Source organism: Oncorhynchus mykiss, chromosome 22 (assembly GCF_057628025.1).
Source record: "Oncorhynchus mykiss isolate SJ-2025 chromosome 22, ASM5762802v1, whole genome shotgun sequence".
In the NCBI taxonomy this organism is placed as follows: Eukaryota; Metazoa; Chordata; class Actinopteri; order Salmoniformes; family Salmonidae; genus Oncorhynchus; species Oncorhynchus mykiss.
Window position 1 is genome coordinate 5474548 of NC_143043.1, and position 21357 is coordinate 5495904.

At 43.2% G+C, this 21357-nt stretch overlaps 1 protein-coding gene across 4 annotated transcripts in view; it reads right to left on the minus strand.

The window, feature by feature from the left end:
• nalcn (sodium leak channel, non-selective) overlaps window positions 1–21357 on the minus strand; it is a 289782-nt gene that overhangs the window by 179756 nt on the left and 88669 nt on the right. For all 4 annotated transcript variants that reach the window (XM_090215168.1, XM_036958510.2, XM_090215169.1 and 1 more), the window contains one exon: window positions 19931–20017. In XM_090215168.1, the coding sequence (XP_090071294.1) occupies window positions 19931–20017 (87 nt within the window). The remainder of the gene's footprint in view (window positions 1–19930; window positions 20018–21357) is intronic.

Below are 21357 nucleotides of genomic sequence, written 5' to 3' on the forward strand. Positions count from 1 at the left end.
GAGTTGGCTAAGGTGTATGTAAACTTCCGACTTCAACTGTAGATTGCAATGGACACATATGATGAGTGTAAAACATTTTTTTTAAGGTTGTACTGATTATGATGAGCTAATGCTCAGCTCATTACAAGCTATGTGTGGTGCCACGTTTGTTGACATCATGCAATGCATTCTGGTTGACACCTGTCAAACCAAAGATGTTATAACAAAATGAGGTGAAGGGATTGTTCACTCGTCTTTCGAGTAAACTTCCAGAAGTGAATGATGGTAGAAGACACACCCCCCTACAACATGCATACTATCCAAATCATCTTGTAACCTATAGCGATGGGCACAAACTACCCATTGTCGGATTACTTTTTTAAAATGTAAGTGTTTTACTCAACTATTTTGATCACTGGTGAGGTCACCCGTGATGTGATGAAGTGTAAATAGTAATTAGCTAATTCATATGATGGTTTCGGTCAGCCGTGAGACAACTAAACATGACAGCTTGTGTTAGGTCACTCTTTCCTTAGCACATTCACTATCCTAGCTTTCATTTTCTGGTTTGGGTGAGAATTGTGTTATACTGTCGCTACTTCTGTGAATGTCTGAACATTGAATCCAAAAATAAACTGCTCACATTGAGGACATACCGTTGTGAAGACTGTTCATGCAAATTGTTTCTGTGAAAAAAACAGTGTGGTCAACTCAAACGCTGACTCTTGTGTCAACTGTAACTTGATGTTCTAAATAAGTGTTGTCATCACACCGGTTGGAGCGTAGGCTGCAGGGACCACTGTAGAATGACCTCACCTGTGTGTTTGTACGTGTTAATATGAAACAGACAAACAGAAACTGCCCATATAAAAAACTAGTTGGTGCAAAAAGATTACGATGAAAGTAACGGACTTTCGCCTTCAGAATATCTACCCATCCCCATTATAGAACATAGTCTAACCCATTCTAGAATGCAATGCCATTCTAGAAGAGGAACAGCCAGATTTCCGATGGTGCCGTAATGCAAGTTCCCCCACCAATGCAAAGCAGCAACAGAAAGACATACAGACCATGGTGGCATCTTTTCCTGCTGCTTCTGCTAGCTCAGACTGACAAAAAGGAAAACTGACACACTAGATGGCACAAATTGGCACATTGAATAGCAAGGCCTACTGTACATTACTGGAACGCAGCATGTAGGAGAGATATCACACAGGAAATGTTACCAACAGCCGAGGTGCCACAGTGTAGCCGAGGTGCCACAGTGTGTGTGTGGGGAGAGAGAGAAAGAGAAAGAGTGTGTGTGTGTGTCTCTGTACGATTGAATGGAGTTCACTCACTGCATCCGTTTATGCAGTATTGCAGAACCCCTTGATCTGGATGGGAAGGTTGACCTACCTACAACAATTTGCAACGTTTTTAACATCTTTAAACAACATTCACTCGCTAGCCTCATCTGATGATTACTTCAAGAATTAGCTTTGCACATCATTCACATTCAGATCACCTTGAACAGGCTGCTGGTAACCTGTTGTGCAGGTCTTTTTTATTTGTTTTACCTTTATTTAACTAGGCAAGTCAGTTAAGAACAAATTCTTATTTTCAATGACAGTGGGTTAACTGCCTGTTCAGGGGCAGAACGACCTTGTCAGCTCGGGGATATGAACTTGCAACCTTTCGGTTACTATTCCAACGCTCTAACCACTAGGCTACCCTGCCGTCTTACTTAGTGTGTCTGACAGTGGAAAAGATTAGGCATCAGAGAAAAGGGTAGAGACAGAGAAAGAGACAGAGAGAGAGAGACAGAGAGAGAGAGAGAGAGAGAGAGAGAGAGAGAGAGAGAGAGAGAGAGAGAGAGAGAGAGAGAGAGAGAGAGAGTGTGTCTCTGTATGATTGCTAATGAGGGGGGGTAATAGAGCTGGAACCAGGATGGGTTAGGGGTCAGTGTTGCAGGCGGAACAGACTGTACTGACTCAATAACCCCTGGGGCTGGGTTATCCATAGTAGTGTACTTATTATTTCCGGGGCAGGGTCAGGGGGATGAAGCTGAAGACTGGGGCCTATGGGCAAGGGAATGGGGGCCAGGGCTTTAGACTGGGGCCTGGTGGTGGTGAGTGTTAGGGCAGCCTCACCTCGACACGTATTGGAACCATTTGGAGTTCCCATCTTTGTTTCACATTGCAAATGTAGGACAACTGTCTGTCAGTCCCACATTTTATCCTTAACACTTGTTAGGTATACAGAGATTCATAAACTTAAGCCTCTCTCAACGTCTCTGGGTTAAATGTAGAAGAAACATTTCAGTTGAATAAATTAAGTTGGATAACTGACTAGGTATCCCCCTTTCCCTTTCCCAATCCTCTCTTACTCTCACACTCATCTCTTACTCACATCTCTACATCTCTCTCTCACTCACCCTCCCTCTCCAACCACCCTCTCTGTGCAGACTGTCATAGTTATGCCAATTGTAATTATGGTTTAGGAAAAGGCCAGGGGCTAATTAGCATGTACGAGGCCTGTGGAGAGAAAGACAGGAGACCCCATTAACCTCTTGTACCTCATCTCCACTAGGAGACCCACTGCTGTTAACAACATCACATTTACATAACAACTAACAACAATGTGTTGTAGGAATAGTGCTCGGAATTTGTCCTGACTGCATGGCCTTACCAGGACCCTATAAACCACGAACTAACTATTTATCCTGGTCAGGCCACGTGGTCAGGTAAAAGATCCTGCCCCTAAATGTACAGTGCCTTCAGAAAATATTCACACCCTTTCACTTTTTTACACATTTTGTTTTGTCACAGCCTGAAATTAAATGTTTGTCACTGGCCACAGACAATAATCCATTATTTTAAAGTGGAATTAGATTTTTCTAAATTTGTACAAATTAATTTAAAATGAAAAACTGAAATGTCTTGAGTCAATAAATATTCAACCCCTTTGTTATGGCTAGCCTAAATAAGTTCAGGAGTAAACGTGTACAAGTCACATAATACGTTGCATGAGCTCTCTCTGTGTGCAATAATAGCGTTTAACATGATTTTTGAATGACAACCTTATCTCAGTAACACACATACAACATCATCTGTGCGGTCCCTCAGTTGAGCAGTGAATTTCAAACACAGAATCAACCACAAACACCAGGGAGGTTTTCCATGCCTCGCAAAGAAGATCACCTATTGGTAGAAAAAAGCAGACACTGAATATCCCTTTGATCATGGTGAAGTTAATAATTACACTGTGGATGGTGTATCAATACACCCAGTCACTACAAAGATACAGGCGTCCTTCCTAACTCAGTTTCCGGAGGGAAAGGAAGCCGGTCAGGGATTTCACCATGAGGCCAACGGTGACTTTAAAACAGTTACAGAGTATAATGGCTGTGATAGAAGAAAACTGAGAATGGATCAGCCACATTGTAGTTACTCCTCAATACTAACCTAAACATGCATCCTGTCAGGCAACACAACACTAAATTAATACTGCAAAAAAATTGGCAAAGCAATTCACTTTTTGTCCTGAACACAGTGTCATGTTTGGGGCAAATCCAATACAACACATTGCTGAATACCACTCTCCATATTTTCAAGCATAGTGGTGGCTACATCATGTTATGGGTATGCTTGTAATCGTTAAGGACTGGGGAGTCTTTCAGGATTAAAAAAATAATGGAATGGAGCTGAGCACAGGCAAAATCCTAGAGGAAAACATTGTATAACTTCTTTGGACTTAGGGGCAGTATGTTGACGTCTGGATGACAAACTGCCTGTTACTCAGGCCCAGAAGCTAGGATATGCATATAATTGGTAGATTTGTATAGAAAACACTGTAGTTTCCAAAACTGTTAAAATAATGTCTGTGAGTATAACAGAACTGATATGGCAGTTCATCCAGGAAGTGGGATTTTTTTGATGTGGGTTTTCCGCATTCCGTTTTCAATAGAATGCCTATTGAGTATCTAATGGATTAGGACCCAGATTGCAGTTCCTATGGCTTCCCCCAGATGTCAACAGTCGTTAGACACTGTTTCAGACTTGTTTTCTGAAAAATGGAGAAGACTGAGACCTTTCTGTCAGGGGACTGGGGAAGCATGCAGTGCTGGTTTGCGTGTGTGACTTTGTGCATGCCCATCGTTGTTTTTCCTTTCTATTGAATACGCAATTGTCCGGTTGAAATATTATAGATTATTTAGACAATTGACAACCTGAGGATTAATTATAAACATCGTTTGACATGTTTCAACAAACTTTACCGGTACTATTAGGATGTATTCATCTGCATATTTTGACTGCCTTTGAGCCAGTGGATTACTGAACAAAACGCGCCAACAAAACAGAGATTTTGGGATATAAAGAGGGACTTTAATCGAACAAAACAAACATTTATTGTGTAGCTGGGACTCTTGTGACTGCAACCATATTAAGATCATCAAAGGTAAGTGATTAATTTTATCGCTATTTCTGACGTTTGTAATTCCTTTACTTGGATGTAAAATGTTTGTATGCTTTTGTAAGTGGGGTGCTGTCCTCAGATAATCGCATGGTATGCTTTCGCCGTAAAGCCTTTTTGAAATCTGACAAAGCGGCTGGATTAACAAGAATTTAATCTTAAACCGATGTACAACACTTGTATTTTTAGGAATATTTATTATGAATATTTCTGTATTTTGAATTTGGCGCTCTGCAATTTCACTGAATGTTGTCGAGGTGGGTCGCTAGCGGCACGCCTGCGCCAGACAGGATAACCTAAAACACAAGGCCAAATCTACATTGGGGTTGCTTACCAAGAATACAGTGAATGTTCCGAAGTGGTTGCAAGATGGCGTCGACAGAAGTGGCAGCTCTGCTTCTAGCTCCTAAGCAACTTTGCAGTATTTTGTTTTTTTGTGTTATTCCTTACAGTTCTTTTGTCTTATTACATACAGCCGTAAAAAAAACTTTTGGATATCAGAGCGGCGGTAACTCACCAACCAGCATTATGACCAGGAACACGAATTTGCCAAATTGGATCCTTTGCTCGTACTCCCCAGGGCAATTTAACTTATCTCAGAGGCTGCTCGGAGGCTGCTCGAAGGCTGCTCGGAGAAGAGGTATTCGGAGTGGACTTCTAGTTCGACTCAGGAGGTGTGCACACCATCTACCGCTTCTGAGTATATTTCTCGCTAAAGTTCAGTCTCTGGACAATAAAGTAGAAGAGCTCAGGGCGAGGATCTCCTACCAGAGAGACACATCAGGAAATGTAACATACTCTGTTTCACTGAATCATGGCCCTCTTGGGATATATTGTCCCCGTCCATACAGCTCGCTGTGTTCTCAGTACATCGCGCAGACAGGAATAAAGAACTCTCTGGGAAGAAGGACGGTGGTGTATGTTTCATGATTAACTACATATGGTCTGATTGTGATAACGTACAGAAACTCAAGTCCTTTTGTTCACCCGACCTATAATATCTCACAATCAAATGCCGACCGCATTACCTTCCAAGAAAATTCTCTGTGGTCATAATCACAGTCGTGTATATTCCACCTCAAGCCAATACCACGATGGCCCTCACGGACCTACACTGGACTTCATGCAAACTGGAAACCACAAATTCTGAGGCCGCATTTATTGTAGATGGGGAAATTAACAAAGCAAATTTGAGGAAAACGCTACCGATGTTATATCCACAGATTGACTGTAGTACATACTCTGGTAAAACACTCAACCACTGCTACTCCCCCTTTCAAAATGTCTACAAGACCCTCCCCCGCCCTCCCTTCAGCAAATCAGATCACAACTCCATTTTGCTCCTCCATTACTATAGACAGAAAGTCAAACAGGAAGCACCCGTATTGAGGTTTATTCAAAGCTGGTCTAACCAATCGGAATTCATGCTTCAAGATTGTTTTGACCCCGCAGACTGGGATATGTTCCGGGTAGCCTCTGAGAATTACATTAACGTATACACGGACACGCTGACTGAGTTCAATAGGAAGTGTATAGTGGATGTTGTTCCCATTCTGACAAAACCTACCCAAACCAGAAACTGTGAATAGATGGTAACATATGTGCAAAACTGAAAGCGCGACCAGCCACATTTAACCAGGGCAAGGTGACTGAGAATATGGTTGAATTTAAACAGTGTAGTTATTCCCTCCATAAGGCAATCAAACAGGCAAAACATCAGTACAGCGACAAAGCGGAGTCAAATTCAGCGGCTCAGACATGAGACATATGTGGCAGGGTCTACACACAACTGTGGATTACAAAAGGAAAACCAGTCACATCGGGGACAACGACGTCTTGCTCCCGGACAACCGAAACACCTTCTCTGCCCACTTTGAGGATAACACAGTGCCACCAACGAGGCCCGCTTCCAAGGACTGTGGGCTCTCATTCTCTGTGGACGAAGTGAGCAAGACATTTAAGAGTGTTAATTAACCCTCGCAAGGCTGCTGGCCCAGAAGGCATCCCTAGCCACGTCCTCAGAACATGCGCAGACAAGCTGGCTTGAGTGTTAACGGACATATTCAATCTCTACCTATCCCAGTCTGCTGTCCCCACTTGCTTCAAGATATCCACCATTGTTCCTGTTCCAAAAGAAACCACAGGTAAATGAACTAAATAACTATTGTCCAGTAGCACTCACTTCTGTAATCATGAAGTGCTTTGAGAGGCTAGTTACGAGTCATATCACCTCTACCTTAACTGACACCCTAGACCAACTTCAATTTGCATAGCGCCCCAATAGATCCACAGACGATACAATCGTCATTACACTGCACACTGCCCTAAGAGGAATACCTATGTAAGAATGCTGTTCATTGACTTTAGCTCAGCATTCAACACCATAGTACCCTCCAAGCTCATCATTAAACTTTGGCCCTGAGTCTGAACCCCGCCCTGTGAAACTGGGTCCTGGACTTCTTGCCGACCCACCCCAGGTGGTGAAGGTAAGAAACAACATATCCACTTTGCTGATTCTCAACACAGCCCCACAATGGTGCATCCTCAGCCTCCTCCTGTACTCCCTGTTCACCCATGACTGCATGGCCACGCACGCCTCCAACTCAATCATCAAGTTTGCAGACGACACAAGGCCTGATTAGCAACAATGACGAGACAGCCTACAAGGAATAAAGGAAAATAAACTCTCCCTCAAAGACTTCAAAACAAAGGAGCTGATCATGGACTTCAGGAAACAGCAGAGGGAGCACACACCTATCCAAATTGACGGAACCACAGTGGAGAAGGTGGAAAGCTTCAAGTTCCAAGTCCACATCAATGACAATCTGAAATGGTCCACTCACACAGAATTTGGCTTGGTCCCGAAGACCCTCACAAACCTCTGGTACGGCAACTACACAGCCCACAACCGCAGGGCTCTCCAGAGTGTCATGCGGTCTGCACAACGCATCACCAGGGGCAACTGTCACAGGAAGGCCAAAAAGATCAACAAGGACATCAACCACCCGAGTCACGGCCTGCTCACCCCGCTTTCATCAGGAAGGCGAGGTCAGTACAGGTGCATCAAAGCAGGGACTGAGAGACTGAAAACAGCTTCTATCGCTAGGCCATCAGACTGTTAAATAGCCTTCGCTACCCGACTACCGCCCAGTTACTCAGCCCTGCACCTTAGAGGATGCTGCCCTATATACATAGAATCATTGTCCTCTTTAATAATGTTTACATACTGCTTCACTCATCTCATACATTTGAAGTCGGAAGTTTAAATACACTTATGTTGGCGTCATTAAAACTAGTTTTTCAACCACTACACAAATTTCTTGTTAAACTATAGATTTGGGAAGTCGGTTAGGAAATCTACTTTGTGCATGACACAAGTAATTTTTCCAACAATTCTTTACAGACAGATTATTTAACTTATAATTCACTGTATCACAATGTATCACAATTCCAAAGAGTCAGAAGTTTACATACACTAAGTTGACTGTGTCTTTAAACAGCTTGGAAAATGACAGAAAATGATGTCATGGCTTTAGAAGCTTCTGACAGGCTAATTGACATAATCTGAGTCAATTGGAGGTGTACCTGTGGATGTATTTCAAGACCTACCTTCAAACAATGCCTCTTTGCTTGACATCATGTAAAAATCAAAAGAAATCAGCCAAGAACTCAGAAAACAAAATGTGTAGACCTTCACAAGTCTGGTTCATCCTTGGGAGCAATTTCCAAACGCTTGAAGGGACATCTGTACAAACAATAGTATGCAAGTATGGTGCAACTTTGGTGCAAAAAGTGTAAATCAATCCCAGAACAACAGCAAAGGACATTGTGAAGATGCTGGAGGAAACAGGTACAAAAGTATCTATATCCACAGTAAAACGAGTCCTATATTGACATAACCTGAAAGGCCACTCAGCAAGGAAGAAGCCACTGATACAAAACCACCCTAAAAAAGCCAGACTATGGTTTACAACTGCACATGGGGACAAAGATCATACTTTTTGGGGAAATATCCTCTGGTCTGATGAAACAAAAACAGAACTGTTTGGCCATAATGACCATCGTTATGTTTGGAGGAAAAAGGGGAAAGGCTTGCAAGCCGAAGAAAACCATCCCAACCGTGAAGCACGGGAGTGGCAGCATCATAATGTGGGGGTGCTTTGCTGCAGGAGGGACTGGTGCACTTCACAAAATAGATGGCATCATGAGGCAGGACAATTATGTGGATTGAAGCAACATCTCAAGACATCAGTCAGGAAGTTAAAGCTTGGTCGCAAATGGGTCTTCCAAATGGACAATGATGGACAATGACCAAGCATACTTCCATTTTTGTGGCAAAATGGCTTAAGGACAACAAAGTCAAGGTATTGGAGTGGCCATCACAAAGCCCTGACCTCAATCCTATAGAACATTTGTGGGCAAAACTGAAAAAGTGTGTGCGAGCAAGGAGGCCTACAAACCTGACTCAGTTACACCAGCTCTGTCAGGAGGATGGGCCAAAATGCACCCAACTTATTGTGGGAAGCTTGTAGAAGGCTACCTGAAACATTTGACACAAGTTAAACAATTTAATGGTTAATGCTACCAAATACTAATTGGTAGCATTTTGACCCACTGGGAATGTGATGAAAGAAATAAAAGCTGAAATAAATCACTCTCTACTATTATTCTTGCATTTCACATTCTTAAAATAAAGTGGTGATGCTAACTGACCTAAGACAGAGAATGTTTACTTGGATTAAATGTACATACTGTATTCTATTCTACTGTATCTTATTCAATGCCACTCCGACATTGCTCGTCCTAATATTTATAGATTTGTGTATTGTTAGATATCACTGCACTCTCAGAGCTAGGAACACAAGCATTCCACTACAACCGCAATAACATCTTCTAAATATGTGTGTGAGACCAATAACAAGTTACTGTTTTGACTTAAATCGACTTGAAAATCTATGGCAAGACCTATAAATGGTTATGGCTGTCTTGCAATGATCAACAACCAATTTGACAGAGATTTAATAATTATGGGCAAATGTTGCACAATCCAGATGTGAAAAGCTCTTAAGAGACTTACCCAGAAAGACTCACAGCTGTAATCACTGCAAAAAGGGCTTCTACAAAGTATTGACTCAGGGGTGTGAATACTTATGTAATTAGATAAATAAAAATACATCTGTACAGATTTTATTTAACCTTTATTTAACTAGGCAAGTTACGACGTAATTGTCAATACATTTGCCACATTTTCTAAAAACATGTTTTCAATTCGTCATTATGGGGTATGGTGTATAGATGGGTATGAAACATTTTGAATTCAGACTGTAACAACTAAATGTGGAATAAATCATGGGGAATGAATACTTTTTGATGACACTGTATTCTCAAGGTGTGTGGTTATTTTGCCAAACAAGAAATATTCACAACACCTACAACCCAAAACAACAAACTATTTTGAGTAGTAAAGTCGGCTAGACAGTTCCCCTATACAGCTTCATGTCAGATTAGGAGTTGTACAGGGCAAGTTCACACTTCTTGGGGGCTCATCCGGGATCTTATGTGCATTGGCATCAATGGCAACCAATCCCATCACTGAGATGATACATGTCATGGCTATTTCTGTTCCAAGCTATTTCTGTAGCAGTCATCACCTCATCAGGGAACTCTACAGTGTCCTGATCTGGTTCCAGAATGAGCAGGTGTTTTCACAATTACCTGCCGCATCGCAATGTACCAATAGTCAGACGGAAAGACAGACACGCGTAGAGACAGATAGATGGACGGACGGACGGACGGACAGTGAGATTGACTGTCTCTCTGTCTACCTGTCAATCACACATGGATCGACCAAAAAACAAACAGACAAAAAGGCACACAGACAGACAGAGAGCGAGAGAGTGAGAGAAGGAAGAATGGACAGACTGACAGGCATGCATGCACATGTACAAGCAGGAAAACAGACAGTGCAGGTAGAGCCCACCTGCCAGCCCTAGAATGTTCTAATCGTATGATGACCAATTACTCTAAAGGCTGCCAGAGCGGAAAACAACACCACACTTCACTTCCCCCGCAAACATACAGAGACAGCATAGCCCCGAGATTGAACTGCACTGTCTGCCTGTCAACTCTCCACAATTTTCGTCTGAAAGCAACGGGTGTGATTGCTCTTCAGATGCCAGGTAATTATGCCCGCCCACAAATGGCAGTCTTACACTGAGAATTTCCCGAAAAAGTGATGTCGATCCACGTGTGATTGACTATCTCTCCGTCTGTCTGTCAATCAAATCAAAGTTTATTTGTCACGTGAACAATAGGTAAGTAAATAAAATAAACTGAAAAAAAGACAAAGAAAAATAACAGTAGCGAGGCTATATACAGCAGCGAGGATATAACAGTAGAGAGGCTATATACAGCAGCGAGGATATAACAGTAGAGAGGCTATATACAGCAGCGAGGATATAACAGTAGAGAGGCTATATACAGCAGCGAGGTTATAACAGGATACATACAGGCACCGGTTAGTCAGGCTGATTGAGATAGTATGTACATGAAGATATGGTAAAGTGACTATGCATATATGATAAACAGTAATAGTGATAATCAGTCTCTCGGTCCCTGCTTTGATGCACCTGTACTGACCTCGCCTTCTGAATGATAGCGGGGTGAACAGGCAATGGCTAGGGTGGTTGTTATCCTTGATGATCTTTATGGCCTTCCTGTGACATTGGGTGGTGTAGGTGTCCTGGAGGGCAGGTAGTTTGCCCCCGGTGATGCGTTGTGCAGACCTCACTACCCTCTGGAGAGCCTTACGGTTGTGGGCGGAGCAGTTGCCGTACCAGGCGGTGATACAGCCCGCCAGGATGCTCTATGATTGTGCATCTGTAGAAGTTTGTGAGAGCTTTTGGTGACAAGCCAAATTTCTTCAGCCTCCTGAGGTTGAAGAGGCGCTGCTGCGCCTTCTTCACGATGCTGTCTGTGTGAGTGGACCAATTCAGTTTGTCTGTGATGTGTATGCCGAGGAACTTAAAACTTACTACCCTCTCCACTACTGTTCCATCGATGTGGATAGGGGGGTGTTCCCTCTGCTGTTTCCTGAAGTCCACAATCATCTCCTTAGTTTTGTTGACGTTGAGTGTGAGGTTATTTTCCTGACACCACACTCCGAGGGCCCTCACTTCCTCCCTGTAGGCCGTCTCGTCGTTGTTGGTAATCAGGCCTACCACTGTTGTGTCGTCCGCAAACTTGATGATTGAGTTGGAGGCGTGCGTGGCCACGCAGTCGTGGGTGAACAGGGAGTACAGGAGAGGGCTCAGAACGCACCCTTGTGGGGCCCCAGTGTTGAGGATCAGCGGGGTGGAGATGTTGTTGCCTACCCTCACCACCTGGGGGCGGCCCGTCAGGAAGTCCATTACCCAGTTGCACAGGGCGGGGTCGAGACCCAGGGTCTCGAGCTTGATGACGAGCTTGGAGGGTACTATGGTGTTGAATGCCGAGCTGTAGTCGATGAACAGCATTCTCACATAGGTATTCCTCTTGTCCAGATGGGTTAGGGCAGTGTGCAGTGTGGTTGAGATTGCATCGTCTGTGAACCTATTTGGGCGGTAAGCAAATTGGAGTGGGTCTAGGGTGTCAGGTAGGGTGGAGGTGATATGGTCCTTGACTAGTCTCTCAAAGCACTTCATGATGACGGAAGTGAGTGCTACGGGGCGGTAGTCGTTTAGCTCAGTTACCTTAGCTTTCTTGGGAACAGGAACAATGGTGGCCCTCTTGTAGCCGGGTAGCCATTTGATTACCTGTTAAGGCAATCTTATGGCTTGGGGGTAAAAACTGTTGAGAAGCCTTCTTGTCCTTGGCACTTATTTTCTTATTTTCAATGATGGCCTAGGAACAGTGGGTTAACTGTCTTGTATAATTGATCATTTCAATAAGCATTTTTCCACGGCTGGCCATGCTTTCCACCTGGCTACCCCTACCCTGGCCAACGTCTCAGCACCCCCTGCAGCAACTCCCCCCCCCCCGCTTCTCCTTCACCCAAATCCAGACAGATGATGTTCTGAAAGAACTGCAAAATCTGGATCTCTACAAATCAGCTGGACCCTCTCTGTCTAAAATGATCTGCCAAAATTGTTGCAACCCCTATTACCAGCCTATTCAACCTCTCTTTCGTATCGTCTGAGATCCCCAAAGATTGGAAATCCTGCTGCGGTCATCCCACTCTTCAAAGGGGGAGACACTCTAGACCCAAATTGTTACAGACATAAATCCATCCTGCCCTGCCTTTCTAAAGTCTTCGAAAGCAAAGTGAACAAACAGATCACCGAACATGTAGAATCCCACCGTACCTTCTCCAATATGCAACCGGGTATCCGAGCTGGTCATAGGTGCACCTCAGCCACGCTCAAGGTCCTAAACGATATCATAACCGCCATCGATAAAAGACAGTAGTGTGCAGCCGCATTCTCGCAGATAGCTAGCTGCTATCCGTGTGACTATTGGCTTACGTCGATCCCGGAGCAAACATCAATTATTCCGGAGCTAGCCAGCTGAAGAGTTCCATCAGCCACTCCTGGGCTACAATCACCTATCCGGACCCGTTTTACTGACGACGCGGAGCCCCACCCATCACGACTGGACTACCGACGTTATCTGCCTGAGGGAGTAATCCAACTGGCCCCTCCGTCTTGACGTTACCTGAACGCCTATATGCGGCCCGCTAATCGTTAGCTGTCTTATCAGATGCTATCTGAATAGGTCTATGAGACAATTTTTTGTTGGGTCACGATAACTATATCTATTTTGCCAATTGGATTGATCCCCTCTACCACACGGTACCCCACTAATCTACCGACGGAAACGCACGAGGTGTCTAAAAACAAACCTCCATCCTATGTTAGCTTGCTACTGATGGCCTGGCTAGCTGTCTGAATCGCCGTTACCCAAACCAACCTCACTATACCTTGTCCTTTGCTGTTCTGGTTAGTGTTTATTGGCTTATTTCACTATAGAGCCTCTAGCCCTGCTCATTATACCTTATCCATCCTTTCAGTTCCACCACCCACACATGCGATGACATCACCTGGTTTAAATTATGTTTCTAGAGACAATATCTCTCTCATCATCACTCAATACCTAGGATTACCTTCACTGTGTTCACATCCTACCATACCTTTGTCTGTACATTATACCTTGAAGCTATTTTATTGCCACCAGAAACCTCCTTTTACTCTCTGTTCCGGAAGTTCTAGACAACCAATTCTCATAGCTTTTAGCAGTACCCTTATCCTACTCCTCCTCTGGTGATGTATAGGTGAATCCAGGCCCTGCAGTGCCTAGCACCACTCCTATTCCCCAGGCGCTCTCTTTTGATGACTTCTGTAACCGTAATAGCCTTGGTTTCATGCATGTTAACATTAGAAGCCTCCTCCCGAAGTTTGATATATTCACTTTAGCACACTCTGCCAACCCGGATGTTCTAGGAGTATCTGAATCATGGCTTAGGAAGACCACCAAAAATTCTGAAATCTCCATCCCTTACTACAACATTTTCAGACAGGATAGAACAGCCAAAGGGGGCGATGTTGCAATCTACTGCAAAGATAGCCTGCAGAGTTCTGTCCTACTATCCAGGTCTGTACCCAAACAATTTGAACTTCTACTATTAAAAATCCACCTCTCTAAAAACAAGTCTATCACAGTTTCCGCCTGCTATAATACAGCCTCTGCCCCCAGCTGTGCTCTGGACACCATGTGAACTGGTTGCCCCCCATCTATATTCAGACCTCGTGCTGCTAGGCGACCTAAACTGGAACATGCTTAACACCACAGCCATCCTACAATCTAAGCTTGATGCCCTCAATCTCACACAAATTATCAATGAACCTACCAGGTTATCAATGAACCTACCAGGTTATCAATGAACCTACTATGACCTCCACTCATCACTGTCAAATGTTCCCTGAAACACTTCAGCGAGCAGGCCTTTCTAATCGACCTGGCCGGGGTATCCTGGAAGGATATTGATCTCATCCCGTCAGTAAAGGATGCCTGGTTATTGAAAAAAATGCCTTCCTCAACATCTTAAATAAGCATGCCCCAATCAAGAAATTTAGAACTAGGAACAGATATAGCCCTTGGTTCTCTCCAGACCTGACTGCCCTTAACCAACACAAAAACATCCTATGGCGTTCTGCATTAGCATCGAACAGCCCCCGTGATATGCAACTTTTCAGGCAAGCTAGAAACCAATATACACAAGCAGTTAGAAAAGCCAAGGCTAGCTTTTTCAAGCAGAAATGTGTTTCCTGCAACACAAACTCAAAAAACCTCCTCCCAGCTGCCCACTGCACTGAGGATAGGAAACACTGTCACCACCGATGAATCCACTATAACTGAGAATTTCAATAAGCATTTTTCTACGGCTGGCCATGCTTTCCACCTGGCTACCCCTACCCCGGTCAACAGCACTGCACCCCCAACAGCAACTCGCCCAAGCCTTCCCCATTTCTCCTTCTCCCAAATCCAGTCAGCTGATGTTCTGAAAGAGCTGCAAAATCTGGAACCCAACAAATCAGCCGGGCTAGACAATCTGGTCCCTTTCTTTCTAAAATTATCTGCCGAAATTGTTGCAACCAGACTCACAATAAGCATCTCCAATCCAAAATTCAATCTAGAATTGGCTTCCTATTTCGCAACAAAGCCTCCTTCACACTCATGTTGCCAAACTTACCCTCGTAAAACTGACTATCCTACCGATCCTTGACTTCGGCGATGTCATTTAAAAAAATAGCCCCCAACACACTCTACTCAGCCAACTGGATGCTGTGGAGCAGTGACGCGTGACACACAGAGTTCACTGACATGAGTCCCATTACATGCCATTTTGTGTAGATACAATTCTATCAATTTCAATTCCACTTTTGCAACAAAATAAAATGTGAAGAAATCCAAGGTGATGAATACTCATGACACCACTGTACATTCCAAATGGCACCCTACTCCCTACATTGTGCACTATGGGCTGTGGTCAAAAGTAGTGCACCATATAGGGATTAGGGTGCCATTTGGGACGCAGATTTTAATATATTCTTATTTGGATCTGGATGCACACTACAGTTTATCAACATTCCGTTCAGTATTGCAATTACCTTGTAGGTGCATTTCTGCATCCCTATGTATCCATCTACCCCACCATCCTGATCACTGAGGACCTAGGATATTGCACACGATCTCTCTAGCCCCTGGAAAATGCTTGTTAGAGACCACCTAAAGTGAGACGATTCAAGACCAAGACTGGAGAGGGGGTGAGACCGAGTTAAGACGGTGACCAGGAGGGGAACAACAGATCCGAGTCAAGACCGAGACCAGACACATTTGATTCCAATTCAAGACAATGATTGTAATTTTACCAAAATCACCACCATAATAAGAGATCAAAATGTCCAGTATTTATGTGTTCATATTTCAGAACAACATATCGATTCTTTAGACATTCAGATAGAATAAATGCATGCTGATGGAAAATAGAGACACGCTACTAACCCAAACACAGTGGGGAACAATGGGCATTCTACTATTTCAGAGAAGAGCTAAGGATTTATAAAATAATTATAATAATAATAATAATATTATTTTCAACATTGTTCTGATTTACTCTCTTCAGGTTTTGTTGGAAAGGAAAGGGTTAAGACTGAAGAGGAAAAAAAGGTCCAATCAGGATTTTTCTTTGCTAGTCTCGGGAGATAAATCTACCTAGCTAAGTCAGCCATTGGCTAGGCCATCAGAAGCTAGATATTAGGCATCTGCCATTCAACTGTATATGGGGCAACATTTTGGATTGACAGTGGAATCAAGCAATCACATTTTGACTTAATGGGTGGGTCCATTTTTACAAAAACGTATGGAAACTTTTGATAGGTCACTGTGCAATAGCGAGCAGTAGTTTTTCCACGGTTTAGCTAGCTTTTGTTGTCAGCTAGTTTGCAGTGGCTGCAACAGGAGTTATCAAAAAGGATGTTGTTGCTAATGTTAGCTTCTCCCATTTCAAGACTAACTTTCAACAAGAAGTTGTGTTTCAAATTATCATCATCTGGTGAGTGGAACTCTTTGAAAATAACTTGTGTGTGAAACTTGTTGCATTTAAACTTTAGGTCACCAGTTACTTTGTGTGCTAAAGCTGAAATGTTTTTTGCAATGGGAAGTAATAGTTGTATATTTCTATTGGGAAATGCTAAATGTTTTTTGTTTTGTTATTATTGGGACCAACTGGCTTATTATGTCTGAGTGAATGGACTGCTAATCCAATGTTTTCCTATGTTTTTTTACGACTTTTCATACAGATTCTTTGGATTTTCACTCAATATCATACTTTTCTTTATAGAGCATCACATTTTTGTCTGCTTAGAATGGCGCCGGAGGGGATGGCTTCTGCTTTGCACCAAACTAACTGGATGGCTTCCGTTTTGCTCCTAACCAACTGTGCTATTTTGTGTTTTTTTCTCCATGCAACAACCAGTTGAGAGCTGCACACACTTTCTGCCTGCAGATGATATTCTACTGAAACTAGGCTGTGTGTGAGGCTCCCTTGAGAATATATTTCACGTGCTTTGCGATTGTGTAGGCTACTTTGTGCATTATTTCTCTATTGTAATAGATAATTGAAGTCGTATAACTCCACCACACTACTTTGATACACATCAATAGGGATTAAGAAGTGTGCATAGGCAATGCCCACTGAAAAAAAGTGGGTACACGGTTTATACCTGCATATATCCTCCACTACACCACTGCCTCTTTGTGTTTTACAAAAAGTGCACTCTCCTACATTAGTGTGCTGCATTACGGCTGCTGTCCTTTCAGAATCACCAACCTGTCACACCCTGACGGCCTATGGGTTTGCCATCGCACAAACATGTCTTTATTAACAGATATAAAGAAAGATATTCATGTGTATTTGGCCTGGCGAAGCAGTTTTATGCGCTGACTGAATAAGCTCTCCGAGGCAAACAGTGGTTACTTTAAAGAATCTCAAATAAAAATATAGTACCACAATAAATAACAATAACAAGGCTATATACAAGGAGTACCGGTAGAGAGTCAATGTGCAGGGGTACGAGGTAGTTGAGGTAATATGTACATGTAGGTAGGGGTAACAGTGACTAGGCAATCAGGATAGATAATAAACAGAGTAGCAGCAGCGTATGTGAAGAGTGTGAAAGTGTGTGTCTGTGCCGTCAATATGAATGTGTGTGTGTTTTGCGTGTGTAAGCGTATGTAGTGTGTGTTTTGCATGTGTTTTGCGCGTGTGTGTGTGTGTGTGTTGGAGTGTCTGTGTAAGTATGCGTGAGTGTCCAGTGAGTGTGCATAGAGTCAGTGCTAAAAAGGGTCAAAGCAATAGTCCGGTTAGTCATTTCATTAACTGTTATGGCAGTGTTATGGCAGTGTTATGGCTTGGGGAATGAATCTGTAGAACAGCTTGGGAGTAGAACTTGGCCTTTCATACCAGCATATGTGTGTGTGTGTGTGTGTGTGTGTGTGTGTGTGTGTGTGTTTTTCTGCTTGCTTGTCTTTGTGACGTGTGGATAATTTTTACATTATAATACATCATCATTGGGAGTTTGTCCTCCAGCTACTCACTCTATCCCCTCTCTATCTTCCCTCTCTTTTTGTCTCCCCTCTTTTTCCTCTTACCCGCCCCCTCTCGCTCTCGCTGTTGGCAGTCACTCACACCAAGTGCTTGGCCTTTCCTGCATCAACATTGTGACAGCTGTAAGCCATGCCTGCTGCTTTCCCCTTATCTTTAGAGCCCGACCATTCTGAACGGTCCGACCAGGAGGCGACGACAACACAGCTATCGTTTATATGTCATTTAAAACTCATCGGTCATCACAAGCCTTGCCATTACAGCCACATCTACACATTAAAACACTGGCAAGGCTCGTCTCATTTAAAATCACATTATTAAGTTGTTTCAACGTGCCTATTGAAGTCACACAGGGAAATGTAACCACAATGAGGTGACAAGCTGTGTTTGTGTGTGTCGGAGAGGCCTGTCGGGAGGGGAGTTATGTGTGTGCGTTTGTCATCTATTGTGCCAGTTTGAAGAAGCATTTGTCCTTTTTAGCAGTCTGAACTAGAAGCAGAAGCAGGACAAGATGCCACCATTGTCTGTGTGTCTCTTTGTCACTGGTCTGATTTTGAAGGAGAACTTACATTAAGGCACCATTGGAAATGGAGCTGTTCTTCCTCTAGAATGGAAGTAAACTATGTTCTATGGGGAGCGCTAGATTTTCTAAAGGGGAAAGGCAACTGCCTTAACTGTAATTGATTTTGCACCAACATTCTCATTTTTTTTTTTTAAATAGGTTGTTTCTGTCTGTCTGTTTCATGTTAAGTAGACTGGGAATGTCTGACGGGAATGTGATCAGAAAACGAAACTTTTGTTCTTATTCTAGCTGGTTTACATAACCCACCACTGAAACAGAGAGAAGGTGTGTGTGTGAGTGAGAGTTCTCCTTGACAGACCAAGACAGACCGACAGACCAACAGACCGACACAGACAGACAGACAGACATCTTGTCCTGCTGCTTCTGCTAGCTCAGACTGCCAAAAAGGACAAATGTTTCTTCAAACTGGCACAGTGAATAGCACATTATTGGCACAGTGAATAGCTAGGCCTACTGTACATTACTGGCATACTATTTGGGGGAGATAAATCACACAGAAACTGTCACAAACAGCCGAGGTGCCACATTCTTTTCACTTGACTCACTTCTCTTTTCATTTTTTATCATACCCCTGTCCTCATAGAGGCTAACTGACCTCAACTGGTGTGTCTGTGTGTGTGTGTGCGTATATATATATATATAGAGATGGGCAACATTACAAAGTTACTAAATACATACATTAAAGATGTGTCAAAATTAATGTATTTGTATTTTTAAAACATTCTAAAATATTTTATTGCTATGACTTTGATATGTGGTTGTTTATTTGTTAAGTTGAATGAACTGAATATAAAAGCCAATTTATGTTTGATCCGAAAATGCGTTATGTGGCGCAGACTCCAACATCTCGTCTTTTTGTTTAGCCAGTTGTTTGTAATTAGCTGGATGGCTATAGCGATTAGCCCTGAATCACTATGAGCGGTGCGGTGCACACCAATTTATTGGTTGCGTATGACAGCTCCTCGAAGTGCAAGTATGAAATTCTAATACTTCTGTGGAGGCCACATTGCAGAAAATGCTGTACGGCCACTGCAAACCTCGGATTGACCATGAAGAGCCTTTAAGTCGCTATGGATAAGAGCATCTGCTAAATTACTCAAATGTAAATATAAAATGAACACTTGCAAAGCACAATTCGAATGAGCTCTGCCCCAAAGAATTAGTATTTGAATAGAATTTGGCCTTGTTTGGGGGCGTGCACGCGTGTCTGTGTGTTCATGTGATATGTTCAGGAGTGATGACAGTGGTGCTGCTATTATCTCAGAGGTCTGTACCTGGAGGCAGGCTGGTGCGCGGCCATGTGGTTTGTTGACGTCCACAGCAACAAGCTGCCATCCTCCAGCCGAGTCCTCGTGGAACATCTGCGACCACAAACACAAGACGTTAGACACACACACACGCACAAAAGCCGTCATGCACACACACAACTGTCAGAATAAGCATGTACACACATTTTAACAGACACACACCCTACGGCAGTCCTAATGGAACATCTGTGACCAGTAAGACACAACATGAGGGACCACACACATAGCCACAGGCTCTAACACACACACACACACACACACACACACACACACACACACACACACACATGTAAGGGTTTCAAACACACCAGGCAGCTTGATTGTGGAGTTGCATCAATCACAAATACATGCACGCATGATTACACACACACCCTTTCAAACACATACTGTTTTTGGAACGGAGACTGAGGACGTTGTTCTGTTCTGTTCCCATCCTTGTCAAACAAACATACTTGTCTGTTTGTGTGTCTGTGCATACACACGTGTGTACGTGTACATACTGTATTCTGACAGTTGTATGGACAGCCTGTCTGGCTGCCTGACCAACATTGCAATCAACCATGCTACATTGCCCCCCAAAACAAAGACAGGTTGGCTACAAGCACAAACAGACTAGCATCCAGGCTTGTGGGCAGGAGGAGAGGTGACTGGGATAGGAGGCAGAGGAGTACCAGTCTTGCCAGTTTGGGCTAAATTGAAAAGACACACAGTCAACCTACACATTGATCTTAAAAAATGCACCATGACTTTGCTGTGCGTATGTTCAAAAACCAACACTTGCTTTTGTCAGCAGCAAAAACTCTGAAAGATACTCTGAAAGTATTATTGAAAACCCAGGTCCTTTCCCCTCAGTTGTGTCAATCAGTCGTTTATAGCATACACTGCTGTACTCAAACACAATGTAATGATGGATGTGTAATCTCAGACCTGCTCATCTGACACCCTATTCCCCATGTAGTGCACAATTTTTGAGCCAGTGGCCGGTGTCTTTTGAAAAGCTCTGTTCAAAAGAAGTGGCCTTTATGGGAAATAGGGTGTCACTTGAAAGGGTCTGGGGAAAGAAATCTATATATTTTGGGAATAGGGTGTCATTTCATACATGCTCTATGATTGATAAGTCATACATCCTCCCAGTCCCCAAGGACCCCCATTTATTAGTGGAATATCAGTCTTCTTCCACTTGAGTCAAACGAAAACAGTAAAAGGCGTATTGCGCTAGCCCCAGTGACTGACAGCTTGCCGTATTGCGCTGACTAATTGCCTTTTTTGTCTCTAAATAAATAAAAGACTGGGGCGTGACGCCATGAATATAATTACATTTGATAGCGACAGAAAATATGAATTGTTTTCAAGGTCGTAGAACTCTCCGTCTTGACGCCAGGGGCATTTAACAG